The sequence below is a fragment of the Pongo abelii genome, chromosome 5 (assembly GCF_028885655.2).
Source record: "Pongo abelii isolate AG06213 chromosome 5, NHGRI_mPonAbe1-v2.0_pri, whole genome shotgun sequence".
NCBI classification, from domain to species: Eukaryota; Metazoa; Chordata; class Mammalia; order Primates; family Hominidae; genus Pongo; species Pongo abelii.
In genome coordinates this window covers 57674323-57696171 of record NC_071990.2, presented here as the reverse complement: position 1 = coordinate 57696171, position 21849 = coordinate 57674323, and the positions used below count along the sequence as shown (strand labels likewise).

At 37.3% G+C, this 21849-nt stretch overlaps 1 protein-coding gene across 8 annotated transcripts in view; it reads right to left on the bottom strand.

The window, feature by feature from the left end:
• Positions 1 to 21849, bottom strand: part of ZNF451 (zinc finger protein 451) — a 79711-nt gene that overhangs the window by 47555 nt on the left and 10307 nt on the right. Inside the window, exon 1 of one of the 8 annotated variants that reach the window (XM_063724627.1) lies at positions 19297 to 21168. In XM_063724627.1, coding sequence (XP_063580697.1) covers positions 19297 to 19332 — 36 coding nt within the window. In that variant the 5' untranslated portion in view covers positions 19333 to 21168. 8 annotated transcript variants of the gene reach the window in all.

Sequence of the window (21849 nt, the reverse complement as noted above, 5' to 3'; positions counted from 1 at the left end):
CCAATGTCTAGAAGAGTATTTCCTAGGTTTTCTTCTAGAATTTTTATAGTTTCAGGTCCTTACATTTAAGTCTTTAATCCACCAAGTTAATTTTTATATATGGTGAGAGGTCTAATTTTACACTTCTGAATATGGTCAGCCAGTTTTCCCAGCATCATTTATTGAATAGAGTATCCCTTCTTGTTTATTTTTGTCGACTTTGTTGAACATTGAGTTGGTGAGTTGATTGTGCCTGTGCTGCTTTATTCCTGGGTTCCCTAACTTATTCCATTGGTCTGCGTGTCTATTTTTATAACAGTACCATACTGGTTTGGTTACTGTAGCCTTGTAGTATAATTCGACATTAGGTCATGTGATGTCTCTGGCTTTGTTCTTTTTGCTTAAGAATGCCTCGACTATTCAGGCTTTTTGGTTACATATACATTTTAGAATAGTTTTTTCTACTTCTGTGAAAAATGACATTGGTAGTTTGTTAAGAACAGTGCTAAATCTATAGAATGCTTTGGGCAGAATGGCCATTTTAATGATATTGAGTCTTCCCACCCATGAGCATGGCATGTTTTTCCATTTGCTTGTCATTTATGATTTCTTTCAGCAGTGTTTTGTAGCTTTCCTCATAGAGATCGTTCACACCTTGGTTAGGTGTATTCCTAGGTATTCAATTTTTTTGTGTGGCTATTGTAAATGGGGTTGTATTCTTCATTTGGTTTTCAGCTTAACTGTTATTGGTATATAGAGATGATACTGACTTTTGTAGTTGATTTTGTATCAAAGAACCTCTCAAGAAGTGGAGAGATATTTCATGTTCACAGATAGAAGACTCACTATTGTCAAGATGTCAGTTCTCCTAACTTGATCTATATATTCAATGCAATCACAATCAAAATCCTAACATTATTTTGTGTATAACAACAAACTCAATTTGAAGTGTATATGGAGAGGCAAAAAACTATTAGCCAACTCAGTAATGAAGGAGAACAAAGTCATAGGACTGACACTAACTGACTTCAAAACTTGCTATAAAACTACAGTAATCAAGACTGTGTGGTACTGTCAAAAGAAGGGACAAACAGATCAATGAAACAACAGAGTCCAGAAATAGACCCACATAAATAAAGTCAACTGATCTATGACAGAGTAGCAAAAACAATACGACGGAGAAAAGACAGTCTTTCCAACAAATGGTGTTTGAACAAGTAGACATCCACACGCAAAAAAAATGAATCTACACCCTGACCTTACACCCTTCACAAAAATTAACATAAAATGAATCACAGAACAAAATACAAGATACAAAACTATAAAACTCCTAAAAGATAACATAGGAGAAAATCTAAATGACCTTGTGCATGACAATGACTTTTTAGATACAGGAGCAAAAGCACGGTCCTTGAAAAAAATAATTGATATGCTGTACTTCATTAGAACTTAAAACTTCTCTGCAAAAGACAATGTCAAACAAATAAGAACACAAGCCACAGACTGGGAGAATATGTGCAAAATACACATCTGATAAAAGACTGTAATCCAATATATACAAAGAACTCAACACTAAACAATAAGAAAATGAACAGCCTGCCTTAAAAATGGGGAAACAGCTAAACAGACACCTCACCAAAGAAGATATACAGATTACAAATTAAGCATATGAAAAGATCAACATATGTCATTAGGGAAGTATATATTAAAACAATGAGATACCAATATACATCTATTAGAATGGCCACATCTAAAAGACTGACAACATCAAATGTTAGCAAGGATGTGCAGCAAGAGCCAACTCTCATTTCATTGCTGGCTGGAATGCAAAATGGTATAGCCACTTTGAAAAACAGTTTGACAGTTTCTTACAAAACTAAACATATTGGACTTCTTGGTTGTTACTCAAATGAACTGAAAACTTATGTCCACACAAGAACCTGCACACAGCTGTTTACAGCAACTGTATTGTAAGTGCCAAAACTTGGAAGCAACCAAGATGTCCTTCAATCGGTGAATCGATAAACTTTGGTATATTCAGACAATAGAACATTATTCAATGCTAAAAAGAATTGAGCTATCAAGCTGTGAAAAGACATGGAGGAAACTTAAAAGCACCTGATTACTAAGTGAAAGAAGCCAATCTGAAAAGGCTACATACTGTATGGCCACATATCACATTCTGGAAAAGGCAAAACTACGGTAACTGTAGTAAGATCAGTGACTGACAGAGGATAGTCAAGGAGGAGGGATAAACTGGCAGGGCACACAAGATTTTTAGGGCAGTCAAAATATTTTCAGTAATACTACAATGACAGATACATGTCATTACACATTTGTCAAAGCCTAGAGAATGTATAACACCAAGTGTGAACCCTAATGTAAACTATGAACCCTAATGTAAACCAAGCTCACATTAACATACAGGCAAAGTGGACAACTTATAAATCACTGTTTACCTACCAAAAAAAAAAAAAAAAAAGACAGTAATGACAATTCTCCTCCTACAAGGTTGAAAGAAGGGCTGACATTCCTAAATAGAAAGTATATCTTATGCCTAAATTTTTCTAGAGACTAGAAGCACATAATGTGTTAATGGAGGTTCACAGATTGAAACAAATGTACCCTGTGGTTTCCAATGAGGATAGCGGAGGTTCTGCATGGAGGGGTGGGAGGGGAGGAGGTAAGTGGACACTGTCTGACTGTACTTTCTGCTCAATTTTATGGTGTACCTAAAACTGCTCTTTTAAAAAAGTCTATTTTAAGAAAAGAAAAATAATAGATCTTCCCTGGCTTCTTTTTTCTTTTGAGACATAGTCTTGTTCTGTCACCCAGGCTGGAGCGCAGTGGCGCGATCTCGGCTCACTGCAACCTCTGCCTCCCAGGTTCAAGTGATTCTCCTGCCTCAGACTCCGAGTAGCTGAGATTGCAGGCGCGTGCCACCACCCACCTAATTTTTGTATTTTTAGTAAAGATGGGGTTTCTCCATGTTGGCCAGGCTGGTCTCGAACTCCTGACCTAAGGTGATCTGCCCACCTTGGCCTCCCAAAGTGCTGGGATTACAGGCGTGCACCACCACGCCCGGCCTTCCCTGGCTTTTTCTACCAGAATGATTGGTTACAAATAAAATATCACTCTTTGGGCAAATCAGTCACATATGTACAACCCAATTTTTATCTAAAGTGGGATAGTGGTGCACTGGCCAAGTCAAACAGCAGGTATGACTTCTTTCTAGAGGTAGACAGAAGTTATACTGAAGTAAGCATATATAAAAAGGCCAAATTGGTATTTTCAGTATGAGGCTACACCTTTGCAGTAGGGACTGTTTATAGGACCACTTTAGATAGAAGTAACCCCCACTCACTTTCTGACTACTTGGACAGCATACAGCCTTGCACCCAGGTAGTAGGTGACATTCTACTAACTTGAAAATATCCTTTTACAAGTTACAGGGCAATGCAGGTCCTCAGAAATGGCAGTCACAGGAAGTTATTTTTCTAAACTTTGATCCCTTAGTACAGGCAAATCTGCCTTAAAAGCAAATTAGTGGTCGAGTATAGTAGCTCACACTTGTAATCCCAGCACTTTGGGAGCTGAGGCAGGAGGTTCACTTGAGCCCGGGAGTTGGAGACCAGCCTAGCTAACAGTGCAAGGCCTCGTCTCTACAAAAAAATTAAAAATTTAGCTAGGCGTGGTGGCATGTGCCTATAGTCTTAGCTACTCAGGAGGCTGAGGCAGGAGGATTGCTTGAGCCCAGGAGATCAAGGCTCCAAAGAGCTATGATCCAGCCTGGGTGACAACAAAACAAGACTCTGTCTTCTAAAAAAAGGGGGAAAAAGGTCAAATTAAATTTACTCCTTGCAAAAACTACAAAATGTAGGTACTACCTCGAGAAGGAAATTTAGCATAGATCACAAATATAAATTTTAATTTAAAGATGCTGGTAAAATTTAAACACAGGTATAGAGTGTGTTAACTTTCTCAACAGAGATAATACTTTCTAGGTTTTAAACTTTAACAAAAGTCATGCTTGAAAGTCCTGGTAAACCAAGGTCACATTAACATACAGACAAAGTGGACAAGGTATAAATTACTGTTTACCTACCAAAAAAAAAAAGACAGTAATGACAATTCTCTTATAAGGTTGAGAGAAGGACTGACATTCCTAAATAGACAGTATATCTTATGCCTAAATTTGTCTGGAGACTAGAAGCTGCAGAAAATTTATCAAGATATTTCAAGTTGCTACCCTTACACTAAACAAAATATTTCCTAATCAAACATTAAGTCACTTATGCAGCCATGTGGGGGTGAGGATAGGAAATCAAGGGATTTTTTCATCTCTCCAAAATTCCTATGTCACAACAACAATGTGAATATTCTAGGGACAGGAAGAAGGCCATGTTTTGGATAAATTTAGGTAATCCTAACTCAGAAAGAACTATCCTTGAACTGATGTTTCCACTATCATTTTACTTTGTTCTAGGCCATAATAAAACCATTTTAAGTTACTTTTGAAGTTATAGTCATTCAGGAAAGCTTTACATAATATTTATTCTTCTTAACGTTTACTTTAAAGCATACTTAATGAATCTGATGCAATACTTTTCACTGACCTTTGCATATACTCTTGATGCAAAGGTCAATGAAAATTAAATTCAGAAACACAGCAATTATACATCCAGTAGGAAAAAATTTCAGTAATTCACTAGTCACATAAGTATATTCTTAAAACTTTACTCCCTTCGAATTATACTCACGTGCTATCAAAACATACCCACAACACTAGGAAGGTAAGTTGTTTAGCCATTTAAACATTCGTTTAGATCTCTTCAACTTCACTCTAAAATTAATCACTAGCCTACCATCTTGGAGGCCTCAAAACCTGATGGGATTGTCATTATTTACTACAATTGTTTTTCTTATATTTAGCTATTAGTAGCCTACATATTTTATTTAACTACAAGTTGAGCTTCCCTAATCCAAAAATCTGGAAAAAAAAAAAAAAAAGCTCTAAAATCCAAAACTTTTTGAGTGCCCGTATGAAGCTCAAAGGAAACATTCCTTGCAGCATTTCAGATTTCAGATTTTCACATCAGGGATGCTCGACCAACAGCTGTAACACAAATATTCCAAAATCCAAAAATATCTAAAACCCAAACACTTCTGATTCCAAGCATTTCAGATAAAGGACACTCAACTTGTATATGGTTATGTCTCAATGAATTGCCTCTGTTATTCCCTACTAATTCTGCTGATGTTTATTCTCTTTCACAACACTGAAGGGCTGAAAAGACCCACAAGCCCTAATGCTGAAAACAAAAGGCATCTTAGAATTGACTTTGGGCTTTTTTCTTCCCTCTCAGGAGAAAGTTTCTCCATTTTTTGTTTGTTTGTTTGTTTTCCTTCAGAGATAAGGTCCTCTGGCTGGACTCAAACTCCTGGGCTCAAGCAAGCCTCCCACCTCATCCTACAGAGTAGCTGGACCTATAGGTACATGCAACCATGCCTGGTTCTATTTTCTTCTTAAAAAGGAAGAAAAAAAGGAACTCTGGCTACCAATACTGAAAACAGATTTGGGAGAAATCTGCTAGGAGTAGAGGAAAAGGAATGGTAGTAGGGAAAGCAAGGGCTTCAACTCTGAAATCTTTGCCAATTTTGAAGCTAGCACTTTAAAACTGAGAAAACGGGTGTATTAAAGAAAGATATTTTAAACTGGGAAAAGATTAGGTATATGAGGCAGACTCTATTAGTCATATGATATTTTTCTTTTTTTTTTTTTTTCCAGACAGAGTCTCGCTCTGTCACCCAGGCTAGAGTACAGTGGTGTGATCTTGACTCACTGCAACCTTTGCCTCCTGGATTCAAGCGATTCTCCTGCCTCAGTCTCCCAAGTAGCTGGGACTACAAGTGTGTGTCACCAGGTCCGGCTAATTTTTGCATTTTTAGTAGAGATGGGGTTTCGCCATGTTGGCCAGGCTGGTCTCAAACTCCTGACCTCGAGTGATCCGCCAGCCTCAGCCTTCCAAAGTGCTGGGATTACAGGCGTAAGCCACAGCACCCAGCCCACACAATATTTTTCCATTACAAATCTTGGGTTTGGGGGTCAAGGTAGCTGGTTAAAGGGGTCACTCAATTCTTAGCACTGAGAATTTCTACCATTCCCCTAATGCCACAATGCTGATGTGTAATTTAATGTGAAATTGTAAAATTCCAGAACTCCTTTCCTTAGGCTGGATTTGCTCCCACAAAGCCCATAACTTGAATTATCACTTAGGTCTTTGGACCTAATTTCTAAGAAAGGTCAGGCTTTCAGATATGACCTGAATTCACTTCTCAAGCTAGAATTGAATTGGCTCTGATCCATGGCAAAAATCATTATTTTTTTTTAAGTTTCATTTTGAGTATTAGCAGCTATAGGATCTTCAGGGTTATCCTCCTTGAAGTATTTCCTATGGTCACCCTGGACTAATGTCTTTAAATAAAACACATAATATTAAAGGGTCCATACCAACAGTGAATAAGCTATCAATGCTAGCCAATCAGTGTTGGGGAGAAGCATAGGAAAGCCTTAGGAAAAATATTGGGAAAATTGGAGGTCTTCTGTTTGCCAATACTTCAGATCAATCTCTGCATCAGTTTTCTTCCATACCCAGAACTGCATACAATTAAGGAGGATGTAAAGCCAGAAGAAGCTTAAAGGCAGATTCTGGTTCAGTCACTATGAAATTCTTACATTCTCAAATATACTTCTTTACATTTTTATCTAAAATTTTCGGTAAAGCATGCACAAAGCAAATTTCGGTTGTATCCTAGAAATGATAGCCATATTCAGGATACTGGTTACACCTGAGGAAACATCTCCATGAAAGTTAAGCATATACAGGTAAAGCAACACTTCTAAAGAACAATGTTTATCTTTTAATGTATCCTGGTAGAGTTACAGCAAAAAGTCCAAGTCTAGAAATGACAACCTGACACAAAATCCCATAATCAATGAAATGATAATGTTAAACTTACATTTCAACATCTCTTCCCTATTAGTACTAATAGATCAATTGATTAGATACTTTTTTTTTCTGACAGGACCTCACTTTGTTACCCAGGCTAGAGTGCAATGGTGTGACCACAGCTCACTGCAGCCTCAACCTCCTGGGCTCACTTAAGCAATCCTCTCACTTCGGTCTCCTGAGTAGCTGGGCCTACAGGCATGTACCACCACTCCCAGCAAGTTTTTATTATTTTTTGTGAAGACAGAGTCTTGCAGTATTGCCCAAGCTGGACTTGAACTCCTGGCCTCAAGCAATCCTCCCATCTAGGCCTCCCGAAGTGCTAGGATTACAGGCATGAGCCACTGTGCCAAGCAACACTTGTACTTTTTAAGTGAAAATGATCCTGTAAATATATATATGAATAAAATCTAGAAAGCTATATAAATCAAAATGTTAAATAGTGGTTATTTCTGTCTGCAGGGTTTTTTTTTTTTACATTTATTTTCTAATTTTTCTACAATCAGCATATGTAATAAAATTGTTAACAAATTTTAATTATTAATGAAGAAGACTATATAAAGACAAAAATGTTAAGGATCTCAGTCTTTTGTTTGGGAACATAATGGACTTGGTTTAAATCACTAATTTTGCCTTATAAAAATGTTTAATATCTATCCTACAAAAATATAGACAGAAATGCTGCATCTAGAAGGAACATAATCTATTAGTAAATTGTATGTAACTTTTCTCAGATTTTTGTCCCTATATGTATAATGATAGGGTTACATTATTTTCCAAACTCAACAGAAACACATTAATCAAGAATTAAGGAAAGTTACTTTCAGCTCAACAAGCTTAATGGCTATTAGGAAAATATTTTTACACAAATTTCAAGCCAAACACCGTTATCACTTAAAGCAAAAAACATTTAGCTAAAACACAAATTTGTATTTTTTTTTTTTACATATATGGTTTTCCTAAAAGCATGTCTGATTTTGTATTTTAAAGTGTATTTAAAATACTGATGAAAGTACACTTAGTCAAATTAAAAGTTGAAACTTAAAAATATATGCTTATTCAGCTCACTTAGACCTGACCTTTCTCTGTTGTTCTTTGGAATATAAATATAGAAAGCAGGATTCTTAGTTTTTCCAATCACAAAGATAAGTTCTCTTAGGTAAGTTTAACAAATGTGCTCAAAAGGAAGCTAATTAAACACCAAAATAAATTTTTAATAGAAGCTAAATTTCTACTTAAGTAACTTCAGATGAATGTATATGACTTCACAGATGAACTTTCTGTTAAAATTCATTTACAAATGCCTATTTCTTGAATAATTCACTCTCGATCCTGAAAACGTAGTATGGTTTAGGAAGCTAAATGCCAGACAGAACTGGCTCTAAACTGTTTTATAAAAAATTTTTCAGCCGGGCGCGGTGGCTCACGCCTGTAATCCCAGCACTTTGGGAGGCCGAGGTGGGCGGATCACGAGGTCAGGAGATCGAGACCATCCTGGCTAACACGGTGAAACCCTGTCTCTACTAAAAACACAAAAAAATTGCCGGGTGTGATGGTGGGTGCCTGCAGTCTCAGCTACTCGGGAGGCTGAGGCAGGAGAATGGCGTGAACCCAGGAGGCAGAGCTTGCAGTGGGCAGAGATTGCGCCACTGCACTCCAGCCTGGGTGACAGAGAGAGACTCCATCTCAGAAAAAAAAAAAAAAAAAAAAAAAAAAAAAAAATTTCTTAAAAGACCCATGAGTATATTTTTTACAAATATTAAATTCAGGCAGATCTTTCACTTTACTCTTCATACATCACTCGCCGAAAAGTTGAGCCTCTGAGTAACTTATTGTGATAACTAGCTAAATCAGTTACTTTAAATGTTTGCAAATATCAACTCAAAGGGAATGCAGAATTAATGGAGTGATTTTACTTTTGCAAAGCAATTTCTAGAAAACAATATTAAAAAGCAGGACTAGGTAAAGAAAATGTAGTACATATACACGACGGACTACTATACAGCCAAAAAAAAAAAGAATGACATCATGTCCTCTGCAGCTCTGCAGGAACATGGATGGAGCTGGAGGGCTTAGTGAACTAACACAGGAACAGAAAACCAAATACTGCATGTTCTCACTTATAAGTGGGAGCTAAATAATGAGAACCAATGGGCACAAATAGGGGAACAGCAGACACTGGGCCTGAATGAGGGAGGAGGGTGGGAGGAGGGAGAGCGCCAGAAAAATAACAATCAGTTTACCACGCTTAGTACCTGGGTGACAAAATAATCTGTACCCCAAACCCCCGTGATACAAGTTTACCTATAAAACAAACCTGTAAATGTACCCCTGAACCTAAAATAAAGGCTTAAAAAAAAGAAAAAAGAACAAAAAGCTGGGCTTCATAGAAGAAATTATTTTACAATAGCTCATTGCATTGTACTACTTTGTGGCTTTTTAATGATAAACAAATGACTTATATTTGTAAATCATTATTACGAATTTCAAAAAGCACTTTAGTTCTTGATGAACCAAAAAGCTTCCATTTTATATTTTCTACACAATTACTTTAATAGAAATATGAATATATTATGAACATGAAGTCACTAGACCTCTCTGTGAAATGGAACGATTTTGCTCCATATACCACACACGGTGATATAACCTAGGAAGAAAGCACTCTGCAAGAACAGTTACTACCCAGAGAAGTGACCACAACAACCCAGTTTCCTATCTCACTCATCACAGGCACTTTCTGGCTACTGAAAAAGCCAGTAATAGAAAAAGATGCAATTTGTAGGAGGGAAGAAGGTAAAGAATAAGGTGAGGGGATATACACAAAACAATCCAAGGCAGGTTTATTTACAGTCATAATATCTCCCTGAACATCAGCTGGCACTGATGATCCAGAGGAGTACCAACTGGAGACTATTTCTTTCATCACCTCTATCTTATATGTAAGGGACTCCAAGTTCAAAGAAAGCTCAAAGGAACAACCAACTGCAAAAGAATTAACTTTGCACATCATCACGGTATCTGACTAGCGCATTTGGTTTGAACAGAATTCCTGCAACAAATGGATTACTTCATAGAAACCCAATTTCAAAGTCTGCTTATTATTGCCCATCCTAAAGCTTCAATCCATAGTTTGGTCTGAAGTTTGCACCAACCCCCAAAGTTCTGTTTACCAGAAGCCCCTTCTACTCAACTTATATAACTCAAACCATATCCCAAATAACACTTAGAAAAGCAATGGTTTTTCTCAAGAATTTTATATGCAAATACAGATAAAGCAGAAGAGATATATGCAGCATAACAGTACAATATTTATTTACCATCTTACCATCTCCAGCAGCAAAGTTTTAGAACCAGGAAACCCTCTTTACAAAGCAATCTCCTTCCCACCCCCAATTAGTTTACAAATACAAAGTACACAGAACATCTGCTTTGTATGAACAAATCTTAAAACATACATATAGATATACCCCATTCTGTAAAGTACTTTATTCAGTTAATAAGGCTAGTCCCACCAAACCTGTTAAAAAAGATTTTCCTATATTCTCTTTTGAGTAAACTGCCAACATCTATCTCTATAAAAATCATTTTAGGAAAATGACTTACATCCTCCTTCAGTACAGGACCAAAATATAATAGTAACTGGACCTTAAGAGATTTTTAAAATATACGGCCAGGCATGGTGGCTCACAACCATAATCCCAGCACTTCGGGAAGCCGAGGCACGTGGATCACCTGAGGTCAGGAGTTCAAGACCAACCTAGCCAACATGGTGAAATCTTATATCTACGAAAAATACAAAAATTAGTTGAGCATGGTGGCAGGTGCCTGCAATTCCAGCTACTCGGGAGGCTGAGGCAAGAGAATCACTTGAACCCGAGAGGCAGAGGTTGCAGTGAGCCAAGATCGCACCACTGCACTCCAGCCTCAGCGACAAAGTGAGACTCTGTCTCAACGAAAAAAAAACAAAAAAACAAAAAACAAAACAAAACAAAACACAGTAACTCTGAAGTGTGACAAAGCAAAAGGGAGTTTTTTAACCCTGAGTGCCACTGTTCCACCTCTGGCACAAAAGGCAAAAAAAAAAAGGATGAACTGTAGAGAAAATAAAAGCAAAAGTGGGAATGCGGCCTGGTACGGTGGCTCACGCCTGCAATCCCAGCACTTCGGGAGGCCAAAGTGGGCAGATCACTTGAGGTCAGGAGTTCGAGACCAGCCTGGCCAACATGGCAAAACCCCATCTCTACTAAAAATACAAAAAACTAGCCAGGAATGGTGGCAGGCGCCTGTAATCCTAGCTACTTGGGAGGCTGAGGCAGGAGAATCGCTTGAACCTGGGAGGTGGAGGTTGCAGTTAGCCAGTATGTACCTGGGAGGTGGAGGTTGCAGTTAGATATATCTGAATCACCTAGAGAGGGTTCTGGTGATAGGAACCCACTTCCTCCTTCAATACAACACCTCCAAATGCCAATGAAGCAATATTTTTATAAGTATCTTTATTTTCCCCAAGTCCACCTAGAAATGATCTGTAAGGCAAAACACAAGGAAATTAACCACTTTTAGCTACCCTGAGGACACCTTTCCATAGGTGACCCTGAAGTATGCAACCATTTAACCATGAAGGGATACCACATTCCACTTCAGGAACATTATCCTGTTCATCCTCAGAGTTGTTTTCTACCAGTGCCTCTGTTCTTTCTGATTGCTTGAGCTGCCCCAGAGCCAGAGGTGCACTGTTGAAAGCCCACCTTGGGCTCAGTTCCGGGAAAGAAAGAATTGTTCTAGATGTACATAATGGACTATGGTACAAACCAACCCCAAGAGAGACAACTCCTAGAACCTTACAAGTAATGGCTATACAAACTTAGCACACTTTGAATATGTAGGAACCAGTACATATTCACAGATAATTTATCATCTTCTGTTTAGTTTCCTTCATTTCTGTTCCCCCTAAAGACTATTTCTTATAATTCTGAAACCAGACACACCCCATTATGTTACCCACACTGTTCCACACTCCCGTTCCTCCACCTGAATGTCTGGCTCCCGTTTCTCCACCAGGCCAACTAACTCTTGCCTAATCATCCTCCAAAACTCAGCTCACACACTTGTTAAGAAAAGCTTTTCCTCACCCCTCTATATGGCTTTTCTTATTCCATCACCACAGGCATTCTTCCAAAAAGGACATCTGCTCTTATACTTTAGTGGTATTTATTTCTCTTGAGAATATACTATCTCTTATTAACCCTCAGTATTCTCAGACCTTTCTCAATACCTGCCTGCACATAGCAGGTACTTAAAAAGATGTCTGACAAACTAAAAGACTGTTTTCAACACAGATATAAATAACAAAACACCATCTATCAAAAATTATATACACATACATATACACTCTAACTCTTCATTCTACATTCTCTTATTTTATTGTTTATTATGAGCATTTCTTAGCTTGTACTTGAGAAAAGAGACTATTTTACTTTAAATATATCTTTTAATGACTTAGTACACTGTTAGGCTTGTAAGACAGCCTTAAAAAATCATAAAAGGGGGAACATGATCACATGGCATGAAATGAACATTTACATGCTGTTAAATACATTTTAAAATGTATGTATCTATAGCCAATACCATAGAATACCATATCCAATATGAATAGAAACAGCACAATTACTTGAAAAAGGAAATCTGTATCGGGCTTTAGTGTTTTCAAAGTACTTTCGGATATTACCTCATTTGAGAGTAAGAAAACTGAGGCTCAGAAAATAAGTGACTTGCTAATACGGAGGGTCAAGGTCTTTGGAATTCAAATACCATATGTTTTGCACCATTCCTTTTTCCTTCCATTAAACCAACATCCTCAAAATGCCAGTTTAAAAAAAATGTGTGTATATGAAACAAAATGAATGTAATAAACAACATAGAACAAAGAAAAAACCCAAGCAATACGATTAACATAATCAGCGCTGAAAATGAATGGAAACAGAAACCAATGACTATGAATCAAGAATAATCTTAGTCCAGCACAGTGAAATCTCAATGGGAGAACTAAGAGGATAGGATGACAAGTAAAATAATCAGGAATTAGTTAATACCTAAAACATCAAATACTAGTGGGGTGACAGTAGAGTCATAAGGGAAGTTCAGAAAACAAAAAGATTTGTGTATGTAAAATTAGTTTACCATAGAAGTAAAACTTGAAGGGGCTTCGAAAAACACATGGAGGCAGCCTAGTATAATGCTGAATTGAGACTGGAAAAAGTCCATATTTAAAGCTCAGTTCCACCACCTGAGCAAGTTGCTTAATGACTTAATGAAGTTTCAGTTCTTCTTCTGCAAAATAAGAATGAATTTCTCTCTCAAGAGTGCCTTGCAACCAGCACAGAGCCTGTACTACAGACTATACAAATGTAGATTCTTTCTTCTACTGCCTTCACAGGCAGGAAGATGACAATTAGACGGATATTAACATGCTTCCAAGACCTGTTAGAATATATAGAAGCTGTTCCAAGCCATTAAAGAAAGATCAATACACAGGCCGTTCTGTCCCAAGAATCTAAATGAAACTACTTATATAACTATATTCTACCAAAGGCAAAAAGGAACAGGCTGCATACCTAACAGTAGTTAAATGTAAATTAAATATGTAAAAAAAAATGACTTGAAAACTGTGTTTAGTGACTTGGGGAAACGTTTTTATTTCATCATCCACATCACTGTTACCTCATCAATCAAAAGAGGTATTAAGGGACCACAACATATAGTTATTTAACACATTACTACATTTATAAATCAAGGTAGTGTGAAACACAGCCATCACAGATAAAAGTAGGAGTTAACAAGAGGTCTAACTGTAGCCCTTAAGTGAATGCTGTGATAGAGCCACTCTTACGGGTAATGAAAGAAAACAGTACTATGATAGCTCATGGAGCAAAGATAGCATATGAAATTTAGTCTTACAAAAGGACTACTAACTGAACACAATTCTTGAAGCACTTAAGGTCAAAGTAGAATTTTTAAAAATATCACCAAATACAGGCCAGGCACTGTGGCTCACGCCTGTAATCCTAGCACTTTGGGAGGCCAAGGTGGGTGGATCACGAGGTCAGGAGATCGAGACCACCTGGACTAACACGGTGAAATCCCATCTCTACTAAAAATACAAAAAATTCGCCGGGTGTGGTGGCGGGCGCCTGTAGTTCCAGCTACTCAGGAGGCTGAGGCAGGAGAATGGCGTGAACCCGGGAGGGAGAGCTTGCGGTGAGCCGTGATCTCGCCACTGTACTCCAGCCTGGGTGACAGAGCAAGACTCCGTCTCAAAAAAAAAAAAAAAAAAAAAAATCATCAAATATAAACTATTTACTTTCATGTTACCAAAGGAATATACTCAGGAATACTAGAAAACAATACAACTTGAGAGATCTCCAAAGTCCTAAAAGAAAATACAGACAACCTGAGAATTCTTATTGAATTCTTGACAAGGTATCACAAAACCCAACAGACCATTTGAAATAGGTTACCTCAACCAGTAAAGCCCTTAACATCTACGGAAAACGGGTTAACTTTAAGATATATCAGAGCTGTATTATAATAAATCCATGGGGATGGGCTTCAAAATTTTTATAAGATACATCTGACCATAAACTATATATAATAAACTTGTGTGAACATGTAGAAATGAGAAAATAATACTACCATTAAACAAGGTAGCACTAAAAGTTGATTTAAGTTCAAAAATCAAAGTAGTTTGAGATACTGGACTGGCTATATTTTTTTTTAAAAGGGACATTAGAAGAAACTAGAATATCTCTTCTAATAATGCTTTAAAGACATGGTATTTAAATATACAAATACAAAGCCACATCAAAATCTTGTCTAGTATACACTGATAGAATAAAAAATATCATCTACATCGAAGAGATTATCGGAAGATCAGACATCCTTTCAGAAAGAGGTGTTGAATACAGGAGAAGAAAAGATCTATACATAGAATAACTGATATGCTAACAACATCAAAAGGACATGGTTGGACTATGACCACTTCCAGATATATCCCACAGGAAGCAAACACAATTTCCGGTAATAAGTTATCTCAATGGTACCAAACACTACTACAGTTTTCATTATAACAAAAAACAAGTAAATGAAAAGACAAAGAAGTACAAAAATATTCCACTAATAAGAGAAGATTTAATAAAACAATATTCTGTTCATCCAGGAAGGGAAATTTCATAAAATAATATTTTAATGGTTTATAAAACTCAATATATCTGGAAAAATAATAAAAAGATTTGCATTCAATACAATAATCACCAGTTTACTGATAACTTCCACTTATATATTTTCTTAAGTAAAAAATAAAGACTGGTTTGTGTATCTACTATGATAAACCACACAGAATTGATCTAGTCAATTGAATCACATGCATAAGATGCATACAGATGAGACAATCAATTATTGGACTAGCCACTAACATTAAATACAGAATGATAAATTCCAAAAGAGAACCTAAACAGTGCGAGACTGTGGCAAAATATGCCTCACATAAAAAAAAAAAAAAAAAAAAAAATTTCACAGCCAGGCGCGGTGGCTCACGCCTATAATCCCAGCACTTTGGGAGGCCAAGGTGGGCGGATCACTTGAGGTCAGGAGTTTGAGACCAGCCTGACCAACATGGAGAGACCCCGTCTCTACTAAAAATACAAAATTAGCAGGTCATGGTGACGCATGCCTGTAATCCCAGCTACTCGGGAGGCTGAGACAGAATTGCTTGAACCCGGGAGGTGGGGGTCGCAGTCAGCCAAGATCGTGCCATTGCACTCCAGCCTGGGCAACAAGAGCGAAACTGTCTCAACAAAAAAAAAAAAAAAAAAAAAAAAAAGATTTCACTTACTGCAATCTTTAAACTACTTCTACAAAGATCTAATTCATAATTTGAAACCTTCATCAGAATCCCAGTCAACTAGTTATATCTTCAAGAATAATGAATGTCATGTCCATCCACATCAGTATCCAATTTTACCAGACGAAGGGATTCTGGAATGTGTCTTTTTCAACCTCCTTGTTTACAGTACCTGAGAGGTTATCCTGGATGTATCAGGTCCTTAAGGACATTATCAATCAGGTCACTTAGGTAGCACTCAGTAAATTATTAGTGTAGTACTAATATGGAATACTAAATACTGTCCAAGTAGCCTGAAAGAGTTTATGCTCCCTTCAAAATGTCATTTTGGGGGCTGAGTAAATAAATGGAATTATACTGATTGATAAAGAAGCTGCCACACGGTTTAAAAAAAAAAGTTTAAATGTAATTATACTGATAAGGAAGCTGTCATTCATTCTTTTAAAAAAAAGATAAAGTGTCAGCAAATTTACTGCTTTTTAAAAATGTCCTTGCTTATTCTAACCAAGTAAACACATCCACTTATCAAATATAAGTTGTGTTATCATGGCTAAGAACAAGGTTAGATATGAGACAATCAGAAAACCTAGAGCATATCTATAGAAAACAAAGCTGCCTTAAGGCCCCCCAAAATTGGCCACTCACTAATAATAAAAAGGAACTACTGTCTAGTTAGTTAAATAAGGGGGAGGGAGGTGTACTCTACAACCTTCTGAAATGAATCAACAGTGCTATAAAGAAAACAAATTAACATTCAGAAGGGAGTACATTTAGATAGTGCAATTGTACAAATGATAGAGTAATAAACTACAAGATTAAATCACTGTACAAAATTCACATAAATACCACCAGCAATATACGCAAGACATCAAAGTCTGTTTTAAAGAAAAGTGTAGAATTTAAAAAGGCACTTCATATAAAAATGGAAACAGTACTTCTCTATACACAGTAACTACAAGAAACCATATTGTCTCTGTATACATTGTATATCTAATCAAGAAATAACATTTTGAAGAATCAAGATCATTAGATACATCCTTTTTGAGAATACCAGATCATTAAACTTGCAACTATTCCAAGGCCTCCTAGAAAACCTAGAGGTATTTAAACATTAGAGGTTGGCCTAGTAGAGAATTTTGTTGCAGGTTCTGAACATGGCAGGCATAACATGAGTATTTATCATCTGACTAAGAGTTTCTGATTCTATTGGGGTAATCTCCCTAGACCAAATCCTCACTTTTAAGTTTTATAACATTATCATTCAAGTATGCCAGAGATTTTAAAATAATAAAAAATTAACACATTAAAGATATTTCTTTTGCAATCAAGAAACTAATCTATAACTAAAAACTCTTCCTGATCTGCATTCTGTCCCCATCCCTATTAAACGGTCAAATCCTTTCAGAACTACTTGGTCACCAATTTGATGATTTCCCAATACCTTTACACTTCCAGGAAAACAGAGTATCTGGAGACACTTGGGCATATCAGTTAGAGTAACTAAGAAAGGATACTTTTACTTATTACTGGGCAACATAAATATCACAGGAGGAAAAGAGAACAGCAACATCATCTTACAAATATTTAAGAATGGAGGAGCTGCGCAACAATGCAAATATAGTCAACACTACCATACGCTTAAAAAATGGTTAAGGTGCTAGGCTTTATGTGCCTTTTTTTTTCTTTTTTTTAACCACAATTTAAAAGGCAAAGGGGAGGGGAAGCATATTAAAGGGAAGTGCCAAAATCGTTTCAGACAAACACATTTTCAGGCATAACTTATTTTGGTTTAGTTTAAGGTTTGAAATAAGAGTATTTCAAAAACCACCAAGTTTATGACATAGCATCTAATTCAGGGAAGGAAAAGGGGAGAAATGGAAAGTGAAAAGTCTGAAATAGCCTTAGCCAGTCAGAAACACTTACGCGCAGCCACATAAAACATTTCCAAGGTCTCTCACCACTGAGTTCTCCAGTGGCAAGTCCTCTAAGATAAAACTACAGTGCCAATATCAAGAGCACATGGGATTGCTTGATTGGTGCAATACACATAAGCTACAAAAATGTATGATTTCTTAGGCCTTTGTTTCTGTTCAGGTAATCAATATTCTTCTAAGGTTTAGTTTGAAAGACACTTTGTAGAGAACGCTGGCATGGACCTATTTCTACAGAAGTTGAAATAAAATTTTGAGTAAAATACAGAAAAATAAAATATTAACTCTTGACATGACTGGGCTAAATTTGCAAAACAATATCCCCTTTATTAAGACTAGTTCAAGTTTAATCTACAAATAGGACAAACAAGATCAATACAGTACCCTGAAATTAACTGATAAAGTAATTTCTTCCAAGTAGGAAAATTTACGCCATCGACCTCTGTAGCACAAATAAGGAAGAAAAGTAGATTTAAAAATGGGTGCTGAATATGGTTATGATGGGGGAGGAGGAATGAGCTTCCAATAAATTATTAAAAAGTGTGGCACCAGAGAAAATGTCAATTACCACTGTGCAACAACTGTGGCAAGAATAGAAGCCACATAAACCGTAAAACAGTGCCACATTCCATTAGTAGTACATCCAAAATGCCTTGATCAAGCAGATGAAAAAACGCAGAAGTTACAGAATTAAGTCTGTCAATAAAAACAACTGTTTTTGGCTGCCAAGCAAATAATACTAGGTGATATATTCAGACCCTTCAAACTTGACATATTCTCCATTCCTGATGTCATGCTGTGAAGACATGGATCTAAGGGCTGATATACCATACATCCACTACCTTGAGTCTAAAGAGAAGATACTGTGGGACATATAATTGAGGTATCTGCTGCCAGTTCCAGTATGGTGAAAAACTATTAATGGGACCAATTGGGAACAAAAAGATAAGCTGTCTCTTACACTAAGAATCTGACTAAATTAAGTAACCAATTAACCAAGAGCGTATCACTTAAGTCTTGATTTCAGCCTTTCAAATCATTAATGGATATCATCGCTTATATATCCAGAAACAGAGCTGTGTGGCTTTTTCTCTTCACTACATCCACAGCTATGCTTTAAATCTTAAGGATTCTCAATAAAATCTAGACTGATGGTATCCCTCTTTATTACAATAAGGGGACAAGATTGTCAGGCATGTCTGGAATTCTTGGTCTTAGGAGTTCAGATGTGCATGCCTGGATCGTGTAACATCCTTTATTTCCAGGGCACTGATGTGCATATCTTTTTTGTATTTAGAGTGTGATGCACTATCAAGCTCAAAAGAATTAAATGTTTAGAAGGTAGGTTGTTTAAGAAGGCCATCTTGGTGAAAGGCCCAGCTTACAGTGAGAGACTACCATGACTCAGTCTTACAGCTTGATATGAGAGCTTGATAGGTCAAAGACTGTTAGGATTGATAACAACAAAGAATTCTCTCACATGTAGCTTTATGAGTAGTGATGGTATGGTGGCCATCAAAGTCTTGATGAAGATAGTTACTGTGTAATTTCTACAGAGATGTTACAGGTAGAAGTCTTTTTCCAGTTGGTGTCCATAATAGACCTGCGACATCTAGCCATTCCAAGGGGAAGCAAACTGGATTTGGCAAAATTTGATTTGAATTCCAGTTGACACAAAGCTTCATGGCTGATTCTGAAGTCTCACAGAGCTTGATAGTAGTATGAACTCTTGGTGAGTTGACCATCTTGACATAAAGACATTTTAACAGACGTGTCATTTTGTGAAGATCTGTCAAACTGAAGCCTGAACAAGGAAGCACTGATAACCTAAAAGTTAAGGATTTACCTCTGGTCTTAGTAAACAGACATCTAGTATTATTTCTAGATTCAAAATCTGCTAGTCCTCAGTTTACAAATAAGATTTTCCTGAGGAACACATCTTTATATTTTTCTTTAATCACAAGAGGATTCAGATTCCTGAGTGGTCCTCCTCCACACTTATTTTTGGACCAGAAATAAAGGATAAACATTTGTCCAACCCTTTCAAGAAAGTCTCCACTGCTCACTTGGCCAGTAAGTCATGCGTTTCTTTATTATATACTTCAAAAGTCTAGAATTCAAATGTCAGCTGTGATCATTCCAGACACGCATTCAGTTTTTGAGATGATCTCCTACGTGTAGATCCTATTTGTACGAGGAGGAACAAGTAAAATAGTTAGGATCTTGAATGACTATTCTGCTGAACATAAAACAGGTTATTAATTCTTGTACCCATGGCGTTCTGGAGAGTCTCCCTTCTTTCTATATCTATAGGGGTGGTTTCGAGGTTTGTACCAATCCCCTTTGGAGTATCCTCTATTGTGATAATGTGCTTTCTGATCATGACTATAAAAGTATCGATGCTGATTATAGTATTTGTGATCTTTATAGTCATTTTCTTTTATACTGTTCTCTTCTGCAACAACAGCTTTCACATCTTGTCCAAAAAGGGAAGTACCATCAAAGGGCAAGTGGGAGATCTTCTCCTGGGTTTTCTTAGTGAGAGATGTAAGTCGAAGCCAGGCCTGCCTTCTATAGTCTATGGCCATGGCCATAACTCTGACTACAGAGTCCATTATGTCCCTAGTAGTACAAAGCTGCCAAAGGCCTGCATCCATACCATCAGATATTATACATCTTGCTTTTCCACGATCAAACTCTGGGTCATGAACCAGATCTTCCATGTCTTCCCAGAGTTTACGCTGATATTGAGTCATATAGGCCATGTAGCTAGCAGCTCGGGCTGCAATGGAGGCAGCATGGTAAAACCTACAACCCATGACCTCCATTTCTTTTGAGGTAGAATCTAGAGGGGATGTTGTGTTTCCTCTTTTGCTGTGTTCTAATGCTTCTACAATGGGGCCTTCAGCTGGTGGGTTTGGTTGGAAAGGAGAGGTGTCCTTGGCCACAGGATATACCCTGTGTCCCATGAAGGAAGAAGGATGGCAATCAGCAGGGTCTTTAAAAACCTCAGTGGTGGCAATTCTCAGAAGAGGATGCAATGGAGGAACCAAACGTTTTTTAGAAGTCACACAATCAGGTTTCCCTTCACATGACTCTGCTTCAGATTGTAATGTCACCCTTTTTATAACACCTCTTTGTTCCATTCTCTTCAAAAGACCTGTGAAACTAGATTGGCTGGGGTCAGATGGCTGCCCTTTGTCATCAGCTGATGGTGATTTGTAATCAGTTTCTTCTTCAACTGTGGATAAATTTTCCTCTTTAGAGGTGGAGATGTCCCAAGGAACTGAGGAGTTCTCACTTGGCCTAGAATGATGAAATCTAAAACAGCTCCTGGACTGCAGATCACGTATCACTCGGGACATTTCAGCTACTTGTGTCTGGAGATAGAGGATGGCATCCCGTCCATGCTGTGAAGCTGAAGAAGAATCTATACGTAAATTCTCTTTGACCTCAGAAGAGGCCAAAGATTCTTGGGGGACCAGAAGTGGAGATGAAGGCAGAGTCTGAAAATTCTGTGATGATTTAAGGGTCTCTGTCTCAGAGATCTTAGTATCTGAATTATTTTGATCATTTTTCTGGTTCTCCAATGGGTTCTCAACAGAGGAAGTTTGAGAAACTATCCTTTCTGGACTGCTGGAACAACTCCCAGAGAAGGAGCTGCTATCTCCAATGGGAAGAGGAACATTGCAGCTAGAGCACATTTCTGGGCGATGATTCTCAGAGGATGGCACCTTAGATTCAGGCATTCTCTGGGTTATCCACATGAACAAGAAAACCAAGGAAGAAAAAAAATATGCTTTTAATATGTTAACTTTCAAGTGCAGAGATTCATGTCCAGTAAGTAGAACTCAATTTTTAAATTATTATAATTAACAATGAAAGATACAATCCACTCAAGGTCAGCAAAAGGAATCAGAGAAGTCAAATCCACAAACTTCACTACCCCAAAGACCCAATATCAACTACTGGCATTAATGGGGGACTCTGTTTATGAAAAAGGAGAGAGTAAAAAACAAGCTCAGATCACGTG